Source organism: Cervus elaphus, chromosome 33 (genome assembly GCF_910594005.1).
Source record: "Cervus elaphus chromosome 33, mCerEla1.1, whole genome shotgun sequence".
NCBI classification, from domain to species: Eukaryota; Metazoa; Chordata; class Mammalia; order Artiodactyla; family Cervidae; genus Cervus; species Cervus elaphus.
The window spans coordinates 73,232,403-73,259,483 of NC_057847.1; the positions used below are offsets into that span (position 1 = coordinate 73,232,403).

Sequence of the window (27,081 nt, forward strand, 5' to 3'; positions counted from 1 at the left end):
AGCCCCCACCGTCTCGGTGTGCATGGGAGTGGGGACCGCCTTGGGCCCAGATTCACTCACATGCTTGCCGGAAGGGCAGAAGCTCATATTCCTGGTGCAGGAGGCTGGGTGGATTCTCAACTCGCCACAGTGTCTGTAGGGTCCTTGCCATCCCAGTCCTGCCCTGGGGCTTCATAGAGGACCAGTTTCATCTGCTTGCAGCCCAGAAGGGCTAGAGAGACCAGCTCATGGAGCAGTTCTCAAACCTGGCTGTAAATCTGACCTAGGATGTGTCTTAAAGATGCACATTCCTAGGCAGTGACCCCAGAAGCTCAGACTTTCAGGCTCAGGTGAGGTGTGGGAGTCTGGTTGTTTGTAGGCACCCACAGGCCACCCTGCTTATCTGATGCCTGAGAAAGCAGGCCCAGAGCTGTGTGTTGGTTGTCCAGAGTCATAGAGCTAGCAAGCATTTAGGCCTTTTCCCTCCATGCTAACAACTCTGCGATATGGGCGTCAGACATCCCCTGCCTCCTCTTCATCATCTTCTCACAGATGCCTGCAAGATGACCTGGGTCTCTTCGTATTCTCAGCCTGCAGAGGAGATGTGCATACAGGGGTGAGAGAGGGAGGGCAGGAAAGGGGACAGACACAGCATCTCAACTGTAGGGAGGACGGTCCCCTCCACTCTCCACTCACCGGGCTCCATACCTGACCTCTGACATTTGTGACCCCAGAACCTGCCTGGACCCCGGACCACCACTAATTGCTCCCCTGCATTGGCTGATCCTGAGCTGTGACGGGTGGACAGTACTCAGCAGTCACAGCCAAGGCCACCCTGCACAGAGAAGGAGCGGGTGGCAGGGTGGGGTTGTTGCTAGAGACAGGTGGCTCTGGGGCTTAGCCGTCAGTTCATGGAAAGGCCACATGCTGACCCAGGTCCTATCAGGAAAGACTGGGAATACCAGCTGCTGGGTGTGAGGGCTTCTACCTTCCACCAGCCTCTGGACACTTTGTCCCATGTGCCAGTTGCCCAGCACCCCCGAGAGCCATTCACGGGGTCTGAACCCTCCCTCATCCTGGTGACTACACATGAATACAGATGGTCATCCCCACTTCCCTCAAGAAAATAGTTTCTTGGCTGTTGCTGGCTGAGCTCATGAACTGGGTCATGGGTGGATCTGAGGATGGCATTTCCAGTCAGTGTTCCATCAAGATGCCACGCTCACAGACTGATAAACACACAGCTGGCCTGGCTGGCAGCTGACCTGCGTTGTCCTCAGCCTCTGACAGCTCTGTCCTCAGCCAGCCACCTAGGGGAGCAGAAAGATATGTGGAAATTTTCTTGATTCTTGGCCCAAACTCCAGGTTCACATTCAGAGGGGGATGGGCTTTATTTGTGTTTCAAGAAGAGCATTCTCTGCCCTCAGCAATCACGCGTGATTCTGTTGAGTGCGATGGAGCAGGGGAAGAGACTTCTGAAGGGCCTGTCCGCCTGGCTCCTAGGCCAAAATGCTGGGTAGGCCCAGGGTTGCCCACCAGGGAAGGGCCTTGTCTTCCTCCCTGTCAGTCTACACTGCCCTTCCTTCTCCAGGGAGTGCTTCTTAAAAGCTGCAAGGCTGACCACTTCTTCAGAGGAACTGCCCAGTGGGTGAACGTGGAACCTAGAAAACCCCCGGGACAAGGCAGTTTGTAGGGCATCTCCCCCTCTGTCCGTGGCTGTCTGAGAGTTGAGTGACAGGTCGGTGTGGAGCCTTGCCTCCCTGGGGTGGGCGTGGCCCTTAAAGAGCCCTCGAGGCAGGTCCTTTCCTCTCTCTGGGTGGCAGGATGCTGGGCTCAGACTAACTGAGATGCAGCCACAGCAGCCTATGTCCGGCCCTCTGGATTATGTCATCTACGTGGCTCAGTCAGTAAAGCATCTGCCTGAAATGCAGCAGCCGTGGGTTTGATTCCTGGGTCGAGAAGATTCCCCTGGAGAAGAAATGACAACCTAATCCAGTATTCTTGCCTGGAGAATCCCATGGACAGAGGAGCCTGGTGGGGGCTACAATCCATGGGGTCACAAGAGTCGGACACAACTTAGCGACTAAACCATCACAAACCCTCATCAGCATCTCTTGAGCATCTTCACACCTGCTGGATACACGGGGGAAACTGAGGCACGACAATGTTGGCTGCCGTCCCCAGGGACGTTCTCCTAGTAAGCAGCACAGCAGGGACTGGAACCCGGAGAGTTTGACTCTAGAGGGCTCCTCTTTGCCCCAACCCCTCTGTGGAAGCCTCTCACACTTAGAGAGCTTCAGATCCTCAGCTCCAGGAACGTGCTCAGCGGCATGGGACAGGCAGCTCATTTATAATGGAATCTGCCCGTAAAAGTTTAATGAGGAGCGTGTCTGATAAGGCAGCCCGCTCTTTGATCTTTGCTGAATGCCGGCCCTCGCAGAGGAGTTGTTGCCTGACTCTGGGCTTTGCGGAGAGCCGTGTGGTCAGCTGAGGGCAGGAGGGGCCCCAAGAGTAAAGCAGATCTTGATGTGCAGAAATGAGGTGGGTCTGCAGCAGGGGAGGGTGTGCAGAGCTGGCATGGGGAGGACTTCCTCTGGGGAAAAGGTCCTGCTGGGTGGAGAGGTGACCTTTTTCATTTCTCTCCTGACCCACTGGGCCCCCATCGTCTTGGGCTGTTCCCATCCTACACTCCCAGGGTGTAAGCAGTGCAGCGTGAGGCCAGAGTTCAAATCCTGTGCCGTCTATGTACCCTTTACATCCTTGGGCTGGCTGTGTAACCTCTAGGGCCTCGGTTTCCCCATCTTTAAACACAGTCCCCTTCATGGGGTGCTTGTGAGAGTTAGGTGAGTGAGTAGTGTGAAACAGAACAGGTCCTGGTACCTGGTGGTTGCTGGATAATGGCTTGCTCTTTTCACTCCCCTGCTGACACCAGGAGGAAACCCATGTTCTGTTCCAGGCACTCTGCTGGGTGCTGGGCAGATGATGTTCTGTCCAGTCCTCTCATATGCCCTGTGAGTTGCACGATAATTCTTCCCCATTCACAGAGCAGAAAATTGGAGGTATCCAGAATTTAAGGGCTTCCCCAGGTCACTCAGTCAGAAAGTGAGATCTAACCCTCAAGCCTGAGATCTTCTTTCTCCTGTGATTATCCTCAGGGAGGAAGGGGAATCTCATTGTAGGTCTTAGGGCTTTGGTGTGTTATTAGCGCTATAATCAATCCAAAGGAATTAATCACTAACAGTAAAATCTCAGGTGTGGGTGGACAGATTGGCCTTTGACCTGGGGGTTCTTTTTCCACTGCTTGTGTCCATGTCGTTCACTCTGGGTGGAAGCTGCTGCCAGTGCCCGGAATGCATCCATTTATTGAGCTTAATTCTTTCTTGCTGGATTTATCTGTGTCCCAAGTGCGATCACTCAGGGTCACTCCTGCCAGCCTTAGTCCACATCTGTTGAGGGGATTTGTGAGCAGTGAACTGCCCCTGAGTCCTGTTGCAGCTGCTCCCCAAGCCTTCATTACTGCAGCCAGCGTTGCTGCATCAATGATGTGCTCGGGGACCCATGGAGAAGAAGTGTATCTGGCACTGTGGGAGCCCGTTCTCTCGTCTTCCCCTTCCAGGAGCTGCATGCCTGACATGTGAACTTAACCTGTCCTGCCCAAGCAAAGCAGCATTTAGTTGTTGCTCCCCTCAGTGGGGAATTTCTCAGCACCTGTTCATTTGATGACACTCACCTACTGCCTTCAGTGTGCTAGCCTTGCATCAGGCATGAGGAATGCAGCCCAAGGAGATGCAACCTTGGTACCCACAGATAGCTCCTGGCCTGGGAGGGGGAGGGAGGGCAGTTACAGAGTGGTGTGCTTGGCTGGGGTGGTGGGGGAAGCAGGGGACCCAGAGCACCAGGAAGCCAGGAGTGGAAAGCATTTATCAGCAGGAAGGCACGGGGGCCTGTCCCTGCCCGCACTACCCCTGGCCCCTGCCTGCTGGGGTGTGGGGGGAGCTCCAGCTCCACAGTCTTTCTGGAGTTGCCCTTGTCCTAATGAGGGGCCTTGACTCCCAGGCCCTTTTCAAAGCACGTACTAATGCAGTCGGAAGCTTGGTAAAAATTGGCAACACACCCACCTCTAGGAAGACAAGATGTCTTATCTAAACTATTTGGGATTATCCATCTAGTTTTGACAGACAGCCAGGAAAGGAAATTCCACACACCCCCTTGGCTGGCCCAGCCCAGAGTTGAAGAATTCTCACTGGAGAGGAGATCCCCTCTATGCAGGCCACCCTCCACCCAGGCCTTTTCTCCTTGCTTAAACCCAGACTCCAGGGAAGCCTAACAAAGCCCCTCTCCCAACCCTGAGACGGAGTGTCTCACTCCCACCCATAGCTCCCCTTCCAGCCCCTGCATTTGACCTGTGATGGGACCATCCCCGTAAAGCCATGTCTTTCTGGAAGGTTCTCCGCAGCTGTGCTCAGCCAAGGGTGACCTGTCTTGGAGAAGCAGGACCTGCGTCCCCGGAGCTGTCCCACACCTCGGGTGCCTTGTGCAGTGCTGGGCTGGGCGTAGTTGCTGAGTCGTGTTCGACTCTTCGTGACCCCAGACTGCAGCCCACCAGGCTCATCTGTCCATGGGGATTCTACAGGCAGGAATACTGCAGTGGGTTGCCATGCCCTCCTCCAAGGGATCTTTCCAACCCAGGGATCAAACCCAGGTCTCCCACATTTGCAGGCAGATTCTTTACTGACTGAGCCATCAGAGAAGTCCAAGAATGCTGGAGTGGGTAGCCTATCCCTTCTCCAGGGCATCTTCCCGACCCAGGAATCGAACCGGGGTCTCCTGCTTTGCAGGCAGATTCTTGGTCAGCTGAGGTACCGGGGAAGCCCCCAGGTACCTTGTTAGCGGGGAGCTAATCCAGTTGCCTCCCAAAACACGTGGATGGAATCCATCACCTCCCCATCCCCCACCCAGCTCAGCCTGCACAAGTCAACAAGTGATCAGTTTGCTAGGGAAAAAAGCCTCCTTGATAACTCCCCTCTTGTTTTTTCTGCTTTGGGGGTTTGGATGTTTGAAAACACTGATAACCTTCCCATCCTTCTGCTCTGATGAAAAGAAAATGTGATAAAGGGTGAGTGATTGAATTAACCCCGGTTGTTTGTGTGGCTAGGTCTTAACCAAATCCATCTGTATGGCCTCCTTTGTAGGCGCAATTTTATAACCTAATTTCCTTACCCAAACATCGCTGTTTACTTAGCAAGAAATCTGCTCTTTGTCAGCTGAACACAGTGATTTCTTTATTATGGGTCTGCCCTGCGTAGGGAATGACAGCTGAGAGCTGGCCCTCAGCTAGGTCTGGTGGAGCATGTGGGTCTCTACAGGGTGAGCGGAATGTCTGAAGGATTACGTGTGTACACAGATGTCTGTCTGTCACAAAGCAGGGTTAGGGTTAGGCTTAGCTGAGGCTGGCTAGGAGGGAACCTGGCAGCAGACAGATGGAGTGGCCAAGATGAGCCCACCCAGGGACCCTGGAGACAACCACTGGACCTTTCAGTGGCCCACAGGTTCTCCACGGCAGCCCTGTGGTCTCTCCACTCCCCAGCCCAGAACTTCCGTCCACTCAGCCAGCTTCTGCCCAGCCACGTTTTTAAAAAGTTGGTCTTATTACTTTGAAGACGTACAGGAACATAGCAGAAGCATGGTTATGATGTGAAGAGTAGCAGTAACCATTGGTCCCCTGCCCTGCCCAAGGATGGGGGATGTGCTGGCACCCTGGGGCCCCGCGTGCCCCTCCAGGGTCCTCCTTGGAGCTCCCCGTCTCTTGGAGTCATCACCTTCCTGCATCTGTAACAGCTCTACCTGGTGTCTGCTGTTCAGTTGCTGAGTTGCATCTGACTTCTGCAACCCCGTGGACTGCAGCCTGCCAGGCTCCTCTGTCTTCCGTGTCTCCTGAAGTTTGCTCAAATTCATGTCCATTGAGACCTGGGGTCTGACTCTCCTAATAATACGTTGTTTGGTTTTGCTCTGTGTGGTTTATATAAATAGAATCGTTTCAGATGGATTCTTGGGAAACCTGATTTCACAGGTCACAGAATGTTCCAGAGAGTCATCCCATTGATGCATGTGCTCTTAATTTGTGAATTCTCACTGCTCTGAAGCAATCTGGCCTGACAGGCACCTGAGATGCATCTGTGCTTTTGCTGTCTTGAGCATCATTGCAGTGAATGCTCTAACACTGATCTCCGGGGCTCAAGTACTGCCCGTTCTTTAGAATAAATGTGTCTGAGAATGAAATTGCTAAGTCACAGGGTATTCACGTGTTAACCCTCCTAGATGTTGCCAGACTTTTTGCCGAGCCACTCCCACCAGCGAAGTTCAAGGACTCAGCCTGTTCCACATCCTTGTTCCCAGCGTGAGGTCATCCACATTTTAATTTTTGCCAAAATGGCATCTCCTGTGATTCGATTTTTCCATTTCCTTTGTCACTAATGAAGCTGAATACATCCTTTCATATGTTTATTTGCCAATAACAGTTCCTTCTCACGAAATGCCTGTTCAGTTCTTTTGCCCATTATTCTATGGAGTTGTCTTTTTCCTGCTCATCTCACTAAGCTTTTTCTATATTAAGGCTACTCATTTAGTGGCTGGTTACCTGTGCTGCAAATGGCTTCTCCCAGTCTGTGCCTGGCCTCTCTGCTCCTGTAATGAAGCATCTGGGTGAAGGGACCTTCCTGTTGTGACCTGGCATAGCTAACTGACCCTTCCTTCGTGAGTTTCCCCACATGCTCTCTCACAACCCAGCTGTCTGGTCTGAGCTTCAGCCCCTTGACTCTGTTAGTCAAGGTTTCCCGATTTGACCCACCTTTTTTTCAACTATTCTATCACAGAACACCAAACCTGCCCCACTCACTGACTCCTTTTCACTCCCCTGTGAGAGTTGAGGCCCAACTCAGATGCCACCTCCTACAGGAAGCCTGCTCAGACTACCCCAGAAGAGTGAATGAAACCTTTCCCTCCCACCCCTAGTTTGGCTCTAGCATCTTGTGTACTGTTTGCAGGCTACCGTGTCCACACTCCCTCCCTAATCCCAGAGGGCCCAGCAGGGTGATTTTTTTTTTAATTAAGAATAGTTGATTTACAATATTGTGTTAGTTTCAAGTATAGAGCAAAGTTGTTCAGTTATGTATATTCTTTTTCAGATTATTTTACATTAAATAGGTTATTACAACACCTTGAATATAGTTCCCTGTGCTATACAATAGGACTTTATTGTTTATCTATTTTGTATATAGTAGTGTGTTAATCCAAAACTCCTACTTTATCCCTCCCAACCCTTCCCCTTTGATAACCGTAGGTTTGTTTTCTAAGTCTGTGTGCCTGTTCCTATTGTATTATTTTTTAGAGTTCACATATAAGTGATATCATACGATATTTGTCATTGTCTGGCTTACTTAGTACGGTAACGTTCATGTGGCTGCAGATGGCATTATTTCATCCCTTTTAATGGCTGAGTAATGTTCCTCTGTGTGTGTGTGTGTGTGTGTGTGTGTCTGTCTGTCTGTCTGTCTGTGTGCGTCTGTGTGCGTGTGTACGCACCCCATTTCTTTATCCGTTCCTCTGTTGATGAACACTTAGGTTGCTTCCCTGTCTTGGTTGTTGGACATAGTCCAGCATGGTGATTTTGTCAAGGCACCAAAGCGAGCTTTAGGTTGGGTCGGGGGAAGGAGCCAGGGGATTGTCTTTTCCTAACAGCTTGTCATTACTGGGACCATATGACACTCAGTCACTGGCTTAGATTTGGCTTAGATTTGGCTTAGATTTGGCTTAGATCTGTGTGTGGGGAGAGGGGGTTCAGAGAGGACCCAGGGAGTGTCAGGGGTGATCAAACATTCCTGGTTCAGCACCCATCGCTCGGGTCGACAGCCACTTGCCCTGCTTTCTGGGTGTGAAGTCCTGGCTGAGTCTTCTTCCAACCCTTCCCCTCCGGTAACCGTAAGTTTGTTTTCTGTCTATAAGTCTGTCTATTCTGTATATAGATTCCTTTGTATTATATTTTAGAGCTGTCAGAGCCCCACCCAGTGTTGTCAGAGACCCATGCTCTTCATCTGGCAGAGGCGATGATGCATGACCACAGGAACACATCACTGACCAGCTAGCTGCCAGCCCTGGTTCAAGCCCTGGAGAGGAGCTTGAACTCCACGCAGCAGGGCATGATGGAGCTGTGTTTCTTTTCTCTTTTAAAACATTTTTTTATTTATTTATGGTTGCATCGGGTCTTCTTTGCGGCACGCAGGCTTCTCTCTAGTTGTGGCACATGGACTCCAGAGTGTGAGCACCTGAGATCCTGCACTGGAAGGCGGATTCTCAGCCACTGGACCACCAGGGAAGTCCCCCTGGAGCGCTCTTTCTATCTGTTCGTAGGCCAAAGGCTTGCCGGCAGGGATGCCTGTGAGAGCAGACCTGTGCCCTCCCTGGCCCCGGGTGATAAGAGCCCCAGTTTAGGGAAGAGCAGAGCTCAGAAGAGCAGGCCAGCTTTAGGAAATTCATTTGCTTTCTGGCACATCAGTGGGCCTGAGGTCACCTGCCTGGTGTTTCTGAGTAAGCGGGTCCTTGGCCTGGGGGGCTCGGCCACAGCAGAGGGTCATGGCCTCCCCACTCTGAGCCCACCGATCCTGCCCGTGGCCCTGGGATCCTGGTGGGTGGCAGCAGCTCATCCCAAAGGCAGGACCTGTGTGTACAAGCAAGCAGTCCCCGGGGCGGGCAGGGTTGGCATGTCAGGGCTGTGTGCAGGGCGCGTTCAGCCAAGGGGAGCCAGTGACCGTGTAATCCAGGCGGCTGGCAGGAAAGCATGCTCCAGAGCCCTGTGACACGGGGGAGATGGAACACAGCCCTCAGACCCCCTCCCACACACCCCAACCCTGGTGTGAAGGGGCACTCCTTTCCTGGCCCGCCTGCCACTGATGGGGAGCACCCACTGGGGCGAGGCTACTCCAGGAAATAGCACACTGACCCTGCTCTCTACGAGCCGACCGTCTCGGAAGACATGTGACAGTGATAATGACGGGAACTCCTGCCCCATCCCGGAGGCCTTCTCCACACCAGCAGAGCATGCTTGACGCAGCTTCTCAGCTTCTAGGAAGTTACCACCGACTCCGTGGCGTACAACAACAGGGGTTTCTTCTCTTATGGTTCTGGAGGCTCTGGGGGGAGTCCCTTCCTGGCCTCTTCTAGCCTCTGGCGTGGCCAATACCCCTTGGCTTGTGGCTGCATCCCTCCAGCCTCTGCCCTAGAGTTACACTGCCTCCTACTCTTCTGGGTCAGGTTTCCCCCGCCTGGCCTCTCAACACTTGTGCTGGCATTTAGCATCCACCCAGATAATCCACAGGGCTTCCCTGCTGGCTCAGTGGATAAAAAAATCTGCGTACAATGCAGGAGACCCAGGTTCAATCCCTGGGTCAGGAAGATCCCCTGGAGGAGGAAAATGGCAACCAACTCCAGTATTCTTGCTTGGAAAATCCCATGGACAGAGTAGCCTGGCGGGCTACAGTCCAAAGGGTCACAAAGGGTTGGGCATGACTGAGCGACTAAACACAGATAACCCATAATCTCATCTCAACATCCTCACCTTAATCACATCCTTCAGATTTTTGTTTTTTTTCCCCCAAATACAGTAATTTCACAGTCTCTAAGGATTAGGACATGGAGACATCTTTTGAGAGACATCAGCTTCCCATACTTGCCTCCTCTCCACTCCTCACTCGTATTTGTAAGAGTGTTTCTGTGATTGTTCTTTTCGGATGAAGAAGCAGATTCAGAGAGGGGCATGACTTGCTCCAAGGCCCGTGGTCAAAAGTGAGGCAAGGAACCCCTGTCTTCTGCTACAATGCCCTGCTCTACACTGGACACACTCACTGTTTCATCCATCCATCCATCCATTCGTTGTTCATTATCCACTCATTCATCCATTATCCATCACCCATCCATCTATCCATCCATTCATTCTTTCAAAAGGTTGAGCACATGTGGACACCCGACCGCACAGGTCCTGGTGCTGGGGGAGTGAGTGGAAGTGGGCCTGGAGTCTGCCGCTGGGGCTGCCTGTCCATTGAGGAGACAGGCCACATGTGAACCCATCACTGCAGGTGCCTGATGACCAGCCACGAGGGACATGCTCAGGGTCCGGGGAGGGAACTGTCCTCCACTTCCAGGGCAGGGTAGGGATGAAGAGGAGAAAGGTGTGAATGGAAAAGCAGGTGTCCGGGGCCAGCTCCCTGAGGAGGAGGAGCAAGGCAGGGCCCAGGACCAGAGAGAAAACCATGAGGGGACATGCAGGATTCAGGAGGTGGGACATAGGCGCCAGACCACGCAGGCGTGTGGTGTCCTGGTGCCATGAAGGCCGTCGGTCACGCCAAGAAGCAGGCTGGAGGGGAGGCTTGAAGGCCTGTAGCCCCGAGTGACCAGAGCTCTCCTTTGTGCCCCTCAGTGAGGCTCTTGGACCAGGCTAGGATAGAGTGATGCCCAGCACTGGGTCCCAGTGTTCTGCCAGCTGTCACTTTGGGTGTCGGTCATGCCGTCTGTGAAATGGGACGTGGAAGGTATTCTCTTCCTATTTCTGGCCCTCCTGACCTGCACAGGAAAAGGTCTGTGAATATAACCGCCAGTAGGAACGTCTCTGGGTGGCCAAGGGTCCTTCCTTCCGGCTGCTGACCCCCGCCTGGGCAAACCTGCTCCGACGGCTGGTGCTGAGTCTGGGTGAGTCAGCACCCTCAGCTCTGCATTGTTCTCCTCTCCAAACAGGCACCTTGGGTGGGGTCCAGGGCCCCCAATCCCCAAATGAAGGAGCACGTTGGTTCCTGCCCAACGCCTTGGCTCAGGCTGTGCCAGGGGTCAGATATACCCCCCAGTCCTCCCATGAGCACAGACTCCGCAGCCCGGCGGAAGCCAACACCCTCTAGGAACGCAGCCTGTTGTGCCAGCACCCAGGGATGGCGCCCGTCCCCAAGGGTCTAGGCGTGCTCGCTCAAGTCCAGCCAGCTTGAGCGGCGATGCACACAGACGTGCAGGGCTCCCATCGCCATGGCCTTCCCTTTCATCTCCCTCCAACGCTTGTGCTCAGCACTTGGGGAGGGCGGGGCCCAGGGCTGGATGCTGGGAGAGGTGGGCGGGGTGCCCTCCTCCACCCTCTGAGTGCTGTCCATTGGCGCGTCTGTTAAATGTAAGAAAGGAGACCGTGGGCACGGGCCCAGCCCCTGCCTGTCGCCCAGGAATACAGCACAGCTTCCGTCCTGTGCTCTTTCCATCTCCCAGCTGCCCATCCTGCTGGTGAGGGTGCAGATTGCATGACCAAGGTCCGCAAGAAGTAGCAGAGCCGTAATTCAGACCCAGAGAGTCCAGACTCTGCCGCCTACCTGTGTGACAGCTGCCCTCCGCCAGCGCCCCCATCCCCAGGGTCCAGTCAAAGCCATGTCTGTCTAGGGACACCGACAGGACTTCTCGAGGGCAGAGACAGCTGTGGTGGGGTCTTACCTGTCCATGCACTCTTGACAGCGTCAGAGGACCAAGCCTGCCTTCCCAGAGTCAGAAAACGCTCGGCCCCTTAGAGTTCTGCAGCCTCGGGCCAGGCTCCTGACTGCCCCCAGTGCGGGTGGTAAGACCGGCCTTGAAGAGTTTCTGAGCCTGCTGCCCGGGGCTGGCCTCCAGCGCACGTTGGCCACGTGGTGAATAGCACCTTTCCTGGCAGTGCCCACTTGGACTGGAGTGGCAATGGGCCAGTTAGTTGGTCTCCACTTGCTTTTTTCCTGCGCCTCTTTCTCCTTTTCCTCCTTTCTTCCCTGGGCTGGTAGCCTGGCCCTGAAACCTTGTGCGGGGGCTTTGCAGGCCCCTCCCAAGGGGGAGGGAAGAAAAAAGGAAAGCCCTGATGCTGGGAGGAACCACAGGACTCCTGTCCTGCCGCAGAATCAGCCCAGAGAGGCTGGGCCCCGCTGCTCATCACACACACACACACAAACATGCAGACACACACACGCAACACACACAGAGATACACAGACACACACACAGAGACATGCACACATAGACACACACGTACACACACAGAGATACACAGACACACACACACAGAGACATGCACACAGAGACACACACAAACATGCACAGACACACATGTACACACAGACACACACAGGCACACGGACACACACACATGGACACACAGACACACACACACACACACACACACACACACGTAAGGAGGCAGGAGGTAACTGGCCATTCTTCTTACCCAGACTCCTGCTTGTACTCCGTGCCCAGACACGGAAGGGCCAGCACAGCTGCCCTCGCCGCCCAGCAGCCGTGGGCAGAATGCCTGCAGGCCAGAGGGCATCAGGCCCGAAGAACCACAGCTTGAGTCTGCCTTGCAGGAAGCCAGGCCCCAGATCTCGGACAGGGGGAGCCGGGGGAGGCTTCATTCATCAAGGCTCGCCTTGACAAGCCTCGGCAGTTTCCAAAGACAGAAAAAGTCAGCTGAAACTGGTTCAAACAAACAAACAAACAAATGTATTGGCTCAGAGAACTGGAAAGGACGAGGTACTAGCTTCTGGTGGCTCAGTGGTAAAGAATCCTCCTGCCAATGCAGGGGACACAGGTTTGATCCCTGGGTCGGGAAGATCCCCTGGAGAAGGAAATTGCAGCTCACTCCAGTATTCTTGCCTGGGAAATCCCATGGACAGAGGAGCCTGGCGGGCTACAATCCACGAGGGTCCCAAAAGAGTCAGACACGATTTAGTGACTAAACACCAACAGCTAGCTTCCAGTAAAGCCAGATCCCTATCCAGGGGCTCAATTCAAGAAACTTGTTCTGTGACTCTCAGCTCTGATGCTTGTATTTCATCACCTCTGTTCCTGGCCTTCCCCTCAAAACCCTCAGCAGCTCCACACTTATGTCCTACCTGCACAACACCACCTGTGGACAGAGCCCACTTCTTTCCCAAAGATTTCAGTCAAAGCTGCTGTCTTGGGCACACGCCCATCTCCCCTGGTGCCTGGGAATATGGGTCACTCTGACCGTCTGAGCTGGGGTCACGTGCCCCACCCACAGCAGCAGAAGGAAAGATCCGATATCGATCCAGCCCGACGTCCTCTGTGGGCTCTGCGGGTCTGCCACTCCCCCCAAGATACAACCTTCGCAAACGTGTTCTTACATTCCAGCCCTTCTTTGCACTTGCTTCCTTTATTTTTAATATACTTCCCCCATGAACTCCTCCTGGGTTCCTCCTCCAGAAGCCAGCCCAAATGTCCCCTTCTCTGAGGAGCCTTCAGGCAGAGTTAGGGAATTTGTTCCTCTGCTGGAATCTTGATCAAACCAGCTGTGTTTCTGCCTCTTCCACTTGGGCTGTGAGCTCCCTGTGGGTCCCTGGGCACACAGCTAGTGCTCGGGGCAATTTTGTTGGGAATATGCACAAATATGGGAAGAAACGATTGATAAGATCAGGTTCTGATGAGCTCAGAGCTGGGCTGCAGTGGAGAAGGTGATACGTAAGGGTGGAGTTGAAGCTGAGCAGCCCGCAGGGAGGCCGATGTGGTCAGTCCAGTTGACAAAGACCTGCAAGCATGTGAGTGTGCACACATGTGTACCTACAACCTAGGAGAATGTAATGTCTTTTTAAGATCAGCTTACACACCTGGTCCCTGCTTCCATCCTCAAGGCTGCTTCCTTGAGTCTGCCCAGTTGCCAGAGTTCAAGGCCTGGATGGGTCATGGCTAAGACCAGGGTCAGGCTCCCACAGCCCATAAGCATGGAAATGGAAGGAGAAAGGGAGGCTGTGGCTGGGGGATGGCCTGAAGAAGCAGCTCCAGTGTTACCGGCAGCTGCCTTTCCTGGCACCCCCCAAAGCCGTGTTCTTGGTTCCCCAGCCTGGCAGCACCGCCTGTACGGGGACTGTTAGTGGTGCTTGGGATGGGACGAGCATCCAAGAAAGAGCAACTCTGGTCCCCGAAGGCCCCGCCTTGAAAGTTAGGTGTGTTCATGTGATTTAAGGTCAACTGGGAAGCCCCCTGCTCCCCCTGATGCATTCCTGATGCTTTAAATTCTGCCATTTGAGATTCATTCCTTTGGCTGTGTTTGGTCTGTTAGAATGACAATCTCCTGGCATTTTTGTGACCCTGGAGCCTATCTGTCACTCACAACCCAGTGTGAGGCAGAGGTTCCAGCTCGCTCCTAAGAGCTGGGTTGGACTGTGCCTAGTGATGGGATGGGAGTGGGGAGGAAGAGAGTGGAAGAGCTGGAACAAGGCAGGGGGAGGAGAAATCGAGTCCTTCTGTTCCTGGCTGCTGTCCCTTCCATGGTCCTGCGCCCACCAGAGCCCTGCTCACAGAGAACTGCAGTCATCAAGAAAACCTGCCTCTCTGCTAAGGGAGCCTCTTGGATTGATTGTGGTTCCAATGCTTGCTCTCTTAGTGACCTTGGGTGAGGTACCTAGCCTCTCTGAGAGTGTTCTCATCTGTAAAACAGACATAAGGTGCCGACTTTGTGGATCTTTTTTTTTTTTTTTCTTTGTGGATCTTTTATTGAGATTAGTGAAGGAAGAACATGTGTGTGGCCCTCTGGCCGCTGGCACCCAGTCTGAGGCAGTGCCAGGTCAGGGCACAGCTAAGCGGGGCCATGCAGTGGGGACACCCAGGGCGGCTTCCCAGAGGCAGTGTCTAGACTGTTGGTTACCTGTAGCTGTGTTGTTAATGGGCCTGTCATCTTGGGTCCTAGGAGCCCAGGTCAGGAGATGCTCCACACCCAAAGTTGGCTGGTGGCTCAGAAGGGAAGGGGAGGGACTGAATGCTTGTTTAGCTGCTCCCATGTCCCCAGTGCAAATCTTTGTGTACCACCTGGGGAGGCGCCAGAGGCGGGCAGCACCCTAGTCTCAGATGCCAGATGAGTGGGAGGATCGGGGATGGCCCCGGCCTGGGTGCCCCTGGACAGCCCCCAGAACCCAGTCCTGCTCTGCATTGCCCAGACTCGCATTTGGGTTCTGTCTCTCTTGAGAGGCCCTGCTGGCCCAAACCCCTCTCCCAGGCCTGGCACTGGAAGCCCTCCTGTCGCTGGACGAGCAGGGGATGTTCTGGGCACCCCACCATCAGCTCTCCCGTGAGCTGACCCATCTCCCGACTGGCCCCTGTCGAATCTGCTTTGAAACAGGGCAGTGGCCTCTCCAAGCTTCCTGCTGTGTCACACCCAGGGCACAGGGAGACCTCAGCCCTGTTTCCCATTGGGTCAGGGAGGACCTGGGCTGAGGGCAGCGTGATCCTGGGAGTGAGGACCTGGAGCTGGAATTGAATCCTGCCTGTGTCTCTGGCAGCATGGCATGGGGGTGACTTCCGTCTCTGGACCCGGAGCCCTCATGGGTAAAGTACAGTTGTTGGTGCCAGAGTTTTCAGGTCTCCTCCCAGAGGCCGTCAGCCCCTGCTTCCTTCACAGGCTGCTGTTTTGAAGTCAGCAAGGCATCCCTGAGGGGAGGGGATGGCCTGGAAGACACTTGAGCTCCCTGTCCCCTTAGTGAAGAATGTGACAGGAAGGGGATGACAGAGGTCTCTGTCCTCCAAAGGATGGTGGCAGAGGTGTGGATATGAGGGCCACCTCCTCGGTGTGCGGACTCAGGCCCCACCTGCCACTCCTGGGCCCAGCCACTGAGGCTGGACAGGATTCCAGTCCCGCTGCGGCAGCTCCCCAGTGGGGTGCACATTGCCATGACAAGACTCTTTCCAGCCTCCTGCTTGGCCAGTGGGATGTTTGTCCCCATGGACAGACTGGGGCCGCCATATGCCCTCCATGTATTCCTTTAAACCCCCTGTAATCACCCAGTTGTCAGGGGTCCATGCCCCCCAGGGGGTGACCTGATACTAGGGAGGCCTGACCAGGCCACTTAGGGCCACCAGCTTCATCGATAACACACTGCCTTAAGCTCGATGCCAGCCAGCCTCCCTGCGAACCCTAGAACCTGCCCTGCCTTGAATTGTCTGGGGGAGGACCACAGCTCTGAGGACTCACTCACTCCAGGTGCATCACTTACTCTCTCCTCTTGCAATGACCCTTGGCCTCTGTGGCCGGAGCGGAGCCATCTCTTTGATCCATGGACTCAGTGCAGTTTCCTCACAGGTGGCCTGGGCTCTTAGCAGTGTTAGGCGCTCAGCCGTGTCCGGCTCTTTGCGACCCCACGGACTGTGGCTTGCCAGGCTCTTCTGTCCATGGTATTCTCCAGGCAAGAATGCTGGAGTGGATTGTCATTCCCTTCTCCAGAGGATCTTCCTGACCCGGGGGTGGAACTCGGGTCTCCTGCTTTGCAGGCAGGTTCTTTATCATTTGAGCTACAAGGAAGCTCCCTGGGCTCTCAGGGCAGCTTGTGAATGAGAACAGCTGGAGGCTGTGACTGACAGCAGAGGGTCCCCTCTGCCAGGCTCAGTACCTGGCTCACGGGTGTCACCATCACTGGCTTTGAAAATCACTCTGAATGACTGTGTGATGTCAGTTGCCTGCCAGGCACCGATGCAGCAGTGCCTGGGACACACCTTGCTCCTAGATAGAACCTGCTTACCTGGCAAGCGCGCCTGCCCCCCTCAGATGAGAATCATGCCTCATTGGGGGGAGCAAAGAGCTTGTGCCAGGGGGAGGGGCTTCAGGGAGGGCACTAGCGATTGGGTCCCTGGACCCAGGCCTGCAGGGAGGAGAAGAAATTGCCCTGACAAGGTATAGGGTGCAGGTTGGCCAAGAATTGACGTGGGCAAAAGCGCTGCAGCAAGGAGGCGGCTTGGCAGGTTCATTGTATCTGCATGTCCCTTGCAAGTCATATCTACCAAAGCTCCAAAATATGCACTTCCCTCCTGGTCCAGTGGTTAAGAATCTGCCTTCCAATGTGGTGAATGAGGGTCCGATCCTTGGTCAGGGAACGAAGATCCCCCATGCCACAGGGCAGCTAAGCCCATACACTACAACTAGAGAGGCCCTCTTGCCACAACAGAGCCAGCGCAGCAAAAAAAAAAAAAAAAAACCTCGACAATGACATAGCAGAATGCGTACACCTAGGCGGGTGGAGTGGCCTCTGCGTGGGGAGTTTGTATAACGCAGATGTTAAGACATCCGGCCGTCACCTCTTTGGGTTCTGGTGTGTGCTCTGTCATAAGCACAATTTTCATGCCCTGCTGCACACAGTCAGTAATTAGCTCTAGTCTGCTGCAGCCACAAACAAACCATGCCTTCTCTGAAGTGACTGGTTCTCGCGGTGCCTTTGACACATCCGACATAACGGTTTTGAGGGCTTCCCTGGCACGTCTGGATTTTGCCCTCAAATGTGGTACTGATGCTGTAATAACAGCTCTCCTTTGTTGACTGATAGCTGTGTCTCAGGCACTGTCTGAGGGAAGTTCATCCTCACAGCAACCCTGTGAAATGGGCACTGTTGTTACCCCTATTTTGCAGATGAGAAACCTGAGCCTTGGTGAGGTTGAATTACTGAGCACAGTGTGACTGAGCTGGTGACGGCTGAGATTCTGCTTTTTTAAAAAAAACTTTTATTGAAATGTGGTTCATTTACAATGTTGTGTTGGTTTCAGGTGTACGGCAAAATGACTCAGTTTGATATATATATGATTCTTTACCATTGTAAGTTATCACAAGATACTGAGTATAGCGTCCTGTGCTGTATAGTAGGTCTTTGTTGATTTCCTGTTTTATATGTAATTGTGGGGGTATTTTAATCACACATTCCTAATTTATCCTTCCCCCCCAACCTTTCTTCTTTGGTAATCAAAAATTTGTTTTCTCTGTGGGTCTATTTCTATTTTGTAAGTTTATTCATATCATTTTTTTAGATTCCACATATAAGTGACATTATATGATATTTATCTTTCTCTGTCTGACTTACTTCACTCAATATGATGGTCTCTAGGTCCATTCATGTCTCTGCAAGTGACACAATTTCATTCCTTTTTATGGCTGAGTAATATTTCACTGTATATATGTACCATGTATTCTTTATCCATTCCTCTGTTGATGGACATTTAGATTACTTTCAAGTCTTGGCTATTGTGAATAGTTCTGGTATGAACATAGAGGTACATACATCTTTTTGAATTAGAGTTTTATCCATATATAAGCCCAAGAATGGGATTGCCGGATCATATGGTACTTTTATTTTTTATATATATTTATTTTAAGAACCACCATACTATTCTTTAGAGTGGCTGAGAGTCTAATGCAGATTGATCTGAACCTCCTGCAAGGCTGACCAGATTGGTCTGAACACATTCTTTGCACTGTGTAAAGTCACAGAGAGGTCCCTATTTTCTGAAAAATAAAAAACGAAATCTTGGTAAATTTGGTTTCCAGTGACTTAGTTTTGGTTTCCCAGCAACTCCCACTGTCTGATTTTTCTTTAACATGGGCAAGTTTTGGAGCAGATGACCTCAGAACACCCCTGCAGCTAACATGCTCACAGCTGCTTGGAGGCCCCCGGGGGCCAGGCCTGTCCTTTTGTCAAGTGGAGCAGGCCCCTTCTGCAAGGCTGACCATGGAAGAAGGCTGCAGCCACACCAGGCACATCCCTGATTGTCAGTGGGTGTCAGAGAAGAGAGACTCAGGGAACATCAGAAAGAGCTTCATGTACAGAGAGCTAGAATGATATTCCAAAATGATGGCTCAGCCTTTCAAAACTCTTCTTGAATCCTGGTCTTTTCCTTTCTAGCTGATCCTGTGGCTGAGTGCTCCACTTCAGGGATTGTCCCATGAAAGTCCCAAATTCTCCATCTTTCAGGGCATCTCCTGATTCCTCTTTCTCTCAATTCTGTTCGGAAGATAAGCCCTTTGCCTCTTCCGCATGCATGCGTGCATGCTCAGTCGCTTCAGTCCTGTTCAACTCTTTGCGACCCCATGGACTATAGCCCACCAGGCTCCTCTGTCCATGGGGATTCTCTAGGCAAGAATACTGGAGTGGGTTGCCATTTCCTTCTCCAGGGGATCTTCCTGACCCAGGATCAAACCCTGGTCTCCTGCATTGCAGGTGGATTCTTTAACCGACTGAGCTCTGAGGGGAGCCCAAGAATGCTGGAGTGGGTTGCCGTGCCCTCCTCCAGGGGATCTTTCCGACCCAGGGATCAAACCCGGGGCTCCTGCATTGCAGGCAGATTCTTTACCACTGAGCCACCGGGGAAGCCCAGGTCTCTTTCCTGAATTGGCAGACTGGTTCTTTACCACTAGCGCCACCTGGGAAGCCCATTTTCATGGTCTGTTTTCCACACCAGTTGGTAGGAGGCATGCATCAGTCCATTAACGGAGACTTCCTTGTTAATGCCTCCAGCCCTGAGCAGGCCATGGGGAAGCAGTGGTGGCAGCTTGCAGGCGTGTGGCCTGCCGAGCTTGTGGTTCTGCATATCCAGTCCCATGTATGCAGAATTTCATCACTGACATGAGGTGCCTGGGTGGTCAGCCGCACCAGCCTCAAGAGCTTTCCACCTGCACTCACTGGCTCATGTGTTAGTGTGAGAGTTGAGACTGTATGTGAAAGGTGACCGAGGGATGTTGGTGCATAAAATAAACGTGTGGTTGCTCATTTGGTTCTGCTGCTTGATGGGATTCCCCTGCGTCCTCCTGGGTGGGCTGTGCTTTCTTACAACGCTGTCATTTCTGTCTGCAGACCTCCCGCCCTGAGCGGCAGCCCTGTCATCTCTGATATCTCATTGATTCGGCTATCCCCACACCCTGCCGGCCCCGGGGAGTCCCCCTTCAACGCCCCCCACCCGTACGTGAGCCCCCACATGGACCATTACCTGCGGGCCGTGCACGGCAGCCCAACACATCCCGCCATCTCTGCAGCCAGGGGCCTCAGCCCCGCGGATGGTGAGTAGGGAGGCCTGGGGTGCGGGGTCAGAGGGGCGATGCTAACTCTGATGCTGTGTTTCCCTCCCCTGTCCGTGGGTTGGCGAACAGGCTGGCCTTCCTCCCTGCCACCCCTCAACAACAGGTCTTTTGATAAATGAGTGGTCAGAGCCATAAGCACTGGGAGCGCATTTGGTTTTGCGTTCATTTTGAAGAGCTGTTCATGAGCACTCTTAGCATGCAAAATGATGTAACAAGAATGATAAGTTCTGTTTGTTCACGGAGGTCCTATCTTGGGTGAGAATTGCTTGGTTGTGACACACCCAAGCCTGCGGAAGCTGGTAGTAAGCAGAGCGGGTCATGTATCAGGGTGTCTTGGGGCCCCCAGAGCAGAAGGAAGGCAGAGCCAGGCTGGTTGTCTGCCTCCATCATCTTGTGGGTCAACACATGGCCTCCAAATGAACTCCAGGCTGCAGCGGTGACCACCAGTGGCTTCATGTCCATCTTGAGAGGATGTTGAGTGGCCCAGCTCAGAGTTAGATGACAAACCTGTTCAATTCATTTGAGACAGGAAACTGCAGAGTCACAAAGAGAAACCAGACCAGGTGAGTGGCTGCAGCCACAGGACTTGAAGATGGACGATCAGGATGCAGTCATTTGGAAATAGCCCTTTGGGATTGGACCCAGGGCTGGACTCTGCGTCGGTCCTCCGAGTGGCCTTGACCAAGCCCGGATGCCCTGAAAGGTTGTGCTGCCTCCGTGTGGGGCTGCTGTCTCCCAGAAAGTGGACCCAAGACCCTCCACGTCTCTCCTGAGCATGCAGACCACGTTCTGAGTGCTGCCCCACCTTAAAGTTCACATGTGGTGCAGTGGGCAGGAGTTGTGTTGCCTCATGTGGAAAAGGAGCCTCTGCAGACTTGGTTAGGTTGGGGATTTTGAGTCAGAGAGATCATCATGATGATCCACGTGGGCCTTAAATCCAATGATAAATGTCCTTACAAGGGAGACACAGGAGATGACGGAAAGATGGAGCCACGTGGCCACAAGCCAAGGAAGCTGGCAGCTCCCAGAAGCTGGAAGCAGCAAGGGACAGATTTCCCCCTAAAGCCTCCAAGAAGGGGTGGCCCTGCTGACTCCTTGATTTGGGACTTCCGACCTCCAGAGCTGTGAGAGAATCAAATCTGTTTTCACAGCAGTTAGCGGCAAGCCTGAACTAACTTGTTACCGCAGCCCAGAGAAACTAATACACATGGTGACTGGGCGGTCCTCCCGAGGCCTGGGTCAGAGAGGGGCCAGAGGGGTGTCTGGAGGAGGGACAAGAAACAGAGCGCCCTCCTGGAGAGCCTGTGAATCGGAGACCCCATGGCTACCGACAGCAGTGTAGCCACGAAGAGCTAAGTGGTAAGATGAGACTGCCCTGGAGTCAGAGACTTCTGTTGACAGAGCCCTGATTTTGTGCCTGCTTTCCATATACCAGCCTTGTAGCACTTACCACACCCACTTGGCCCAGCCCCAGACCCTCGAGACAGCAGACAATGTACCGAAGAGAGGTGGCTAATGAGCATGGCCCTGACCCCTACAGAGGATGGGTCAGAGACCCTGAGGCCTCGCTAGTCCCCAGACCAAGCTCCCCAGTGAGCAGAGATAGGCTGACAGGTTCATTCAGCAGCCGTGCCAGCTGAAAATATCATCAGCAGTCTGAGGCCGAATCTGCCAGAGTGTGTGTTGCAGAGGACAATGGGCATTCCAGGGAAGGCTTCAGGGAGGAGGTGGATGAGCAAGGGGGAAGGGAGGGCATTTAAGGCACAGACAGGGCAGGCAGAGGCCATGGGGCTGCAGGCTGGGGCTCTCCCTGGAGGATACAGCAGGAGAGGGAGGGGAGGAAGAAGAAGCAGAGGATGACTTGCTTCTGTGGACTGGCTATTTCTCTCTGCCCAGCACGTGTGCATCTCCTCTATCTGCCAAAGCTAATATCAGAGAGACTGTGAAGACAGCTGTTAGAAGAAACCTGGGCTCTGGATTTCCCATCACAAGCACAGAAATCGAAACTGTAATCAGAAATCTTCCAGCAAACAAAAGCCCAGGACCAGATGGCTTCACAGCTGAATTCTACCAAAAATCTAGAGAAGAGCTAACACCTATCTTACTCAAACTCTTCCAGAAAATTGCAGAAGAAGGTAAACTTCCAAACTCATTCTATGAGGCCACCATCACCCTAATTCCAAAACCAGACAAAGATGCCACAAAAAAAGAAAACTACAGGCCAATATCGCTGATGAACATAGATGCAAAAATCCCTAACAAAATTCTAGCAAACAGAATCCAACAACATATTAAAAAAATCATACATCATGACCAAGTAGGCTTTATCCCAGGAATCCAAGGATTCTTTAATATCTGCAAATCAATCAATGTAATACACTACATTAACAAATTGAAAGATAAAAACCATATGATTATCTCAATAGATGCAGAAAAAGCCTTTGACAAAATTCAACATCCATTTATGATAAAAACTCTCCAGAAAGCAGGAATAGAAGGAACATACCTCAACATAATAAAAGCTATATATGACAAACCCACAGCAAACATTATCCTCAATGGTGAAAAATTTAAAGCATTTCCCCTAAAATCAGGAACAAGACAAGGGTGCCCACTCTCACCACTACTATTCAACATAGTTTTGGAAGTTTTGGCCACAGCAATCAGAGCAGAAAAAGAAGTAAAAGGAATCCAGATAGGAAAAGAAGAAGTGAAACTCTCACTGTTTGCAGATGACATGATCCTCTACATAGAAAACCCTAAAGACTCTACCAGAAAATTACTAGAGCTAATCAATGAATATAGTAAAGTTGCAGGATATAAAATTAACACACAGAAATCCCTTGCATTCCTATACACTAACAATGAGAAAACAGAAAGAGAAATTAAGGAAACAATACCATTCACCATTGCAACAAGAAGAATAAAATACTTAGGAGTATATCTATCTAAAGAAACAAAAGACCTATACATAGAAAACTATAAAACACTGATGAAAGAAATCAAAGAGGACACAAACAGATGGAGAAATACACCGTGTTCATGGATTGGAAGAATCAATATTGTGAAAATGAGTATACTACCCAAAGCAATCTATAGATTCAATGCAATCCCTATCAAGCTACCAACGGTATTCTTCGCAGAACTAGGACAAAGAATTTCACAATTTGTATGGAAATACAAAAAACCTCGAATAGCCAAAGCAATCTTGAGAAAGAAGAATGGAACTGGAGGAATCAACCTGCCTGACTTCAGGCTCTACTACAAAGCCACAGTCATCAAGACAGTATGGTACTGGCACAAAGACAGAAATATAGATCAATGGAACAGAATAGAAAGCCTAGAGATAGATCCACGAACCTATGGACACCTTATCTTCGACAAAGGAGGCAAGGATATACAATGGAAAAAAGACAACCTCTTTAACAAGTGGTGCTGGGAAAACTGGTCAACCACTTGTAAAAGAATGAAACTAGAACACTTTCTAACACCATACACAAAACTAAACTCAAAATGGATTAAAGATCTAAATGTAAGACCAGAAACTATAAACCTCTTAGAGGAGAACATAGGCAAAACAGTCTCCAACATAAATCACAGCAAGTTCCTCTATGACCCACCTCCCAGAATATTGGAAATAAAAGCAAAAATAAACAAATGGGACCTAATTAAACTAAAAAGCTTTTGCACAACAAAGGAAACTATATGCAAGGTGAAAAAACAGCCTTCAGAATGGGAGAAAATAATAGCAAATGAAGAAATAGACAAAGTATTAATCTCAAAAATATACAAGCCACTCCTGCAGCTCAATTCCAGAAAAATAAATGACCCAATCAAAAAATGGGCCAAATATCTAAACAGACATTTCTCCAAAGAAGACATACAGATGGCTAACAAACACATGAAAAGATGCTCAACATCACTCATTATCAGAGAAATGCAAATCAAAACCTCAATGAGGTACCATTACACTCCAGTCAGGATGGCTGCTATCCAAAAGTCTACAAGCAATAAATGCTGGAGAGGGTGTGGAGAAAAGGGAACCCTCTTACACTGTTGGTGGGAATGCAAACTAGTACAGCCACTATGGAGGACAGGGTGGAGATTCCTTAAAAAGCTGGAAATAGAACTGCCATATGACCCAGCAATCCCACTTCTGGGCATACACACTGAGGAAATCAGATCTGAAAGAGACACGTGCACCCCAATGTTCATCGCAGCACTGTTTATAATAGCCAGGACATGGAAGCGACCTAGATGCCCATCAGCAGACGAATGGATAAGGAAGCTGTGGTACATATACACCATGGAATATTACTCAGCCATTAAAAAGAATTCATTTGAATCAGTTCTAATGAGATGGATGAAACTGGAGCCCATCATGTTGAAGTAAGCCAGAAAGATAAAGACCAATACAGTATACTAAGGCATATATATGGAATTTTAAAAGATGGTAACAATAATCCTATATGCAAAACAGAAAAAGAGACACAAATATACAGAACAGACTTTTAGACTCTGTGGGAGAAGGCGAGGGTGGGATGTTCTGAGAGAATAGCATTGAAACAAGTATACTATCATGGGTGAAACACATCAGCAGCCCAGGTTGGATGCATGAGACAAGTGCTCAGGGCTGGTGCACTGGGAAGACCCAGAAGGATGGGATGGAGAGGGAGGCGGGAGGGGGGATCGGGAAGGGGGACACATGTAAATCCATGGCTGATTCATGTCAATGTATGGCAAAAACCACTACAATATATAAAATAAATAAAGAAGAAAAAAAAAAGAAACTTGGGCTCTGGAGTCAACATCTTTAACTCTTAAAGTGCCAGAGTCCTCAGCTGCTAAGGGGCTCACCAGGTGATGCTTGTGGAACTAGAGAGTGGATTCGATCCCGAAGCCCTGGGACTGCACCCACCCAGGAACGCCTAGCCCAACATTGGCTGATACTGTCATTTTTACTGGTAATTCGACTCGTGGATATGATTACCCCCATTTTACAGATGGAAAATTGAGCCAACTCAGAAAGGTGGCGCCTTCTTCATTTTTCACACACGGTAAAAGCCAAGACTCCCAATTGGGATAGTGGGTGACCAAAAAATTTGTTAAGATTTTCCTCTGATGGGAAAACCCAAACGAACTTCTCGGGCAACTCAAAATTTGCTTCCTAAGCCTCCCTTTAATTAGCACCACACCCCTGAGTGCCAGGCACCTTCAGGATACGCTGAAGTTCATCCTCCCACCTCCTTCCTAAGCCCCAGGCAGAGCTGAGTGCGAGGTTGAAGGCGAACAGTCCACCCTGGTTCTGCAGCTGTGGGACAGGCGGGGAGCTTTATCTGGCCAGGCTGGGTGAGCACTCACCCGCAGTCCCACCTTGAGTGTTAAGGTGAGTGTGGCCTGGCGCCCAGCTGTCTGGCCATTCCAGCACTTCCCATTGCATCTTCTTTCTCCTTTGGAAACTCTGGTGGATCACGGACCCTGTCAGCCTGAAGCTCGGGGCTTCTGGGAGGAGGAAGCAGTTGTTTCTGGCTTTGAGGAAAGAGGAATGCGAGGCTGGGAGCTACAGCCCCATCAGCAGAAACCGTCCCACCCCAGCCGGCCCCGCCCAGCTGTCTGCTCAGGGCTGGCCTGGAACAGCGGGGGCGGGAGACCCAGGAGCCTCGGGAGTGGAGGATGGCTGGTGAGCCCTGAGGGGCCTGCTTGGGTCAGCTGTGTGTTTCTCTTCTTTTTGGCCAGATTCTAACGGTTTCTTTCCCTCCCTCCCACCCACAGTGGCTCATGAGCACCTTAAGGAGCGGGGACTCTTTGGCCTCCCCGCTGCAGGCACCAACGCCTCAGACTATTACCACCAGATGACTCTCATGGCGGGCCACCCCGCGCCATATGGGGACCTGCTGATGCAGAGTGGGGGTGCGGCCAGCGCCCCCCACCTCCACGACTACCTCAATCCAGTGGATGGTGAGTGCTGGGCCGGGGTTGGGGTGGGCAACAGAACAAGGCTGACAGTTCCCTCTAGGGATGAGGCGGGTGCTGGTGGCTCCTTTTGCCTCGAGGAGGCAGATGGAAGGGTCTGTGGGGGACCAAGTGTAAACACCATGCAGAAATACCTAATGGGTCATCAAGGGCCAAGAAGTGTTGTAGGAATTGCAGACAGTCCAAAGAAAAAAAAGACTCATGTCTGCCTTCATGGAACTTATAGCATAGTGGGGACAGACCGACAGCTCAGAAATGGGGGAAGGGGAATTCCTTAGTGGTCTTTGTGGGACTCTGCAAAGATTCCACATGCTGTGTGGCCAAAGAAAAGGAAAAAGGAAATGGGGTAAGGAGCTTCAAGTGGATGGGGGTGCCATCTTGAATGAGGAAGTCCTCACTGAGAAGGTATTGGAGCAAAGAATTGAAAGAGCTGAGCCAAAGAAATAAGCCAAAGAGTGATAACAGGCAGGAGAGACAGCACTTGCAAAGGGCCTGAAGCAGCAGTGTGCCTGCTGGGATCAAGAAAAGCCCAGGAGACCAGCGGATCTGGTACCCTATGAGTGCAGGGCCCACAGGCTATGGCCAGAGTTCTGGGGCTGGCTGTGCCGGCCGCTCAGGGCTTTCACAGCAGAGTGAGATGGGGCCCGTGGAGCTGGACAGAAGAGTAGTGGGACCGGATTTATTCTTGAAAGGAACCCCATTCTGGCTGCTGGTTGAGAACAGATTTAGGGGCAAGGTGGAAGCGGAGGTTCCAGCTGGCAGATATTGGGAGAAGTGGTCGTTTCAGATAGATTTTGAAGGAAGAGCCACAAGATTTGTTCCTGGATGGGATGCAGAGCAAGGCAGGAAGGAAGGCGTTGAGAACAGCATCAGGGTCTCCAGCCTGAGCAGTTGGAGGCTGGAGTAGTCAGGGACTGAGCCAGGAGGCCGCAGGCACGTTTGTGTGGATGGAAGATTGGGTGACCCGGGGAGATGATGTGGCCTGGTCCTCCTTAGATGCTAAGACCCCCTCCTACCCTCTGCACGCTCACAGCTGTTTTCCCAGGGGCACCTGCGCCCTGACCTTGAGCCCCTGGGGTCAAATGGAGCCCCCTGTGTGGGAGAGGGTGGAGGAGGGGGGAACGCTAAGGGCATCTCACCCCCTCCCCAGCCAGTGCTGCTCCACCTGCTGGTCTTGGAGCGCCCCCCAGAGACACCCAGGGATACAGGCCAGGCAGCAGGGCTGGAAACCACAGCAAGGTTCCTACA

The 27,081-nt window shown here is 52.0% G+C and overlaps 1 protein-coding gene across 7 annotated transcripts in view; it reads left to right on the plus strand.

Moving 5' to 3' along the window:
* Positions 1-27,081, plus strand: part of GLI2 (GLI family zinc finger 2) — a 262,655-nt gene that overhangs the window by 201,411 nt on the left and 34,163 nt on the right. For 5 of the 7 annotated variants that reach the window (XM_043894884.1, XM_043894888.1, XM_043894889.1 and 2 more), the window contains 2 exons: positions 19,637-19,839; positions 25,633-25,818. In XM_043894884.1, coding sequence (XP_043750819.1) covers positions 19,637-19,839; positions 25,633-25,818 — 389 coding nt within the window. Of the gene's footprint in view, positions 1-531; positions 596-19,636; positions 19,840-25,632; positions 25,819-27,081 lie in introns of all 7 variants that reach the window. The other 2 variants (XM_043894883.1, XM_043894885.1) reach the window with 1 other exon arrangement.